A 569-nucleotide genomic window follows, 5' to 3' on the forward strand; every position below is an offset into this window, starting at 1 on the left:
CACCACCACCAACACCACCACCAACACCACCACCACCACCACCACCAACACCACCACCACCAACACCACCACCAACATCACCACGCTGCGTGTGTACGCGTGCGCATGCGCCCCTCGCCAATGTCGCGCTCTCTCGGCCGCCAGGGCGCTGGCGCCGCTGCTCGCCCCGGCCCGCAGCCGGGCGGGACTGCAGGCGGCGCCTGCGTTCAGCCTGCACCCATTTGTGTGGAAAGAAGGGTTCCCCTCGACGCGGTGCTCGAAACCCTCAACGGCCTGATCTCGGACGTTTTCGCTCATGCCCGCAGAACCACTGCTGCCCCGCTGCCTTGAAACACGTGACACAACCCCGCAGGGCAGCGTGGTGGCGCGGCTGCAGCGGTTTGCGACGTACAGCCATTTGAAGCAGCTGGTGCTGCGCATGATCACGGAGGACATGCGGCGGCAGGGCAGCACACCGACGCTCGCGTCAGCGCTGCAGGTGCGCCCTTAGAGAGGTGGTGTGTGGGGCGCAGGGGAACGCCTGTGGGTCCCCCAATATGGCTGCCAAGGCGTTCCCCCCCCCCCCCCCC

The 569-nt window shown here is 67.5% G+C and overlaps 1 protein-coding gene across 1 annotated transcript in view; it reads left to right on the forward strand.

Moving 5' to 3' along the window:
- Positions 1–569, forward strand: part of MNEG_3189 (hypothetical protein) — a gene marked incomplete at both ends in the record, with an annotated part of 6,954 nt that overhangs the window by 4,326 nt on the left and 2,059 nt on the right. The window contains one exon of the mRNA XM_014048337.1: positions 353–478. Coding sequence (XP_013903791.1) covers positions 353–478 — 126 coding nt within the window. The remainder of the gene's footprint in view (positions 1–352; positions 479–569) is intronic.

Source organism: Monoraphidium neglectum, assembly GCF_000611645.1.
Source record: "Monoraphidium neglectum strain SAG 48.87 unplaced genomic scaffold scaffold00390, whole genome shotgun sequence".
NCBI classification, from domain to species: domain Eukaryota; kingdom Viridiplantae; phylum Chlorophyta; class Chlorophyceae; order Sphaeropleales; family Selenastraceae; genus Monoraphidium; species Monoraphidium neglectum.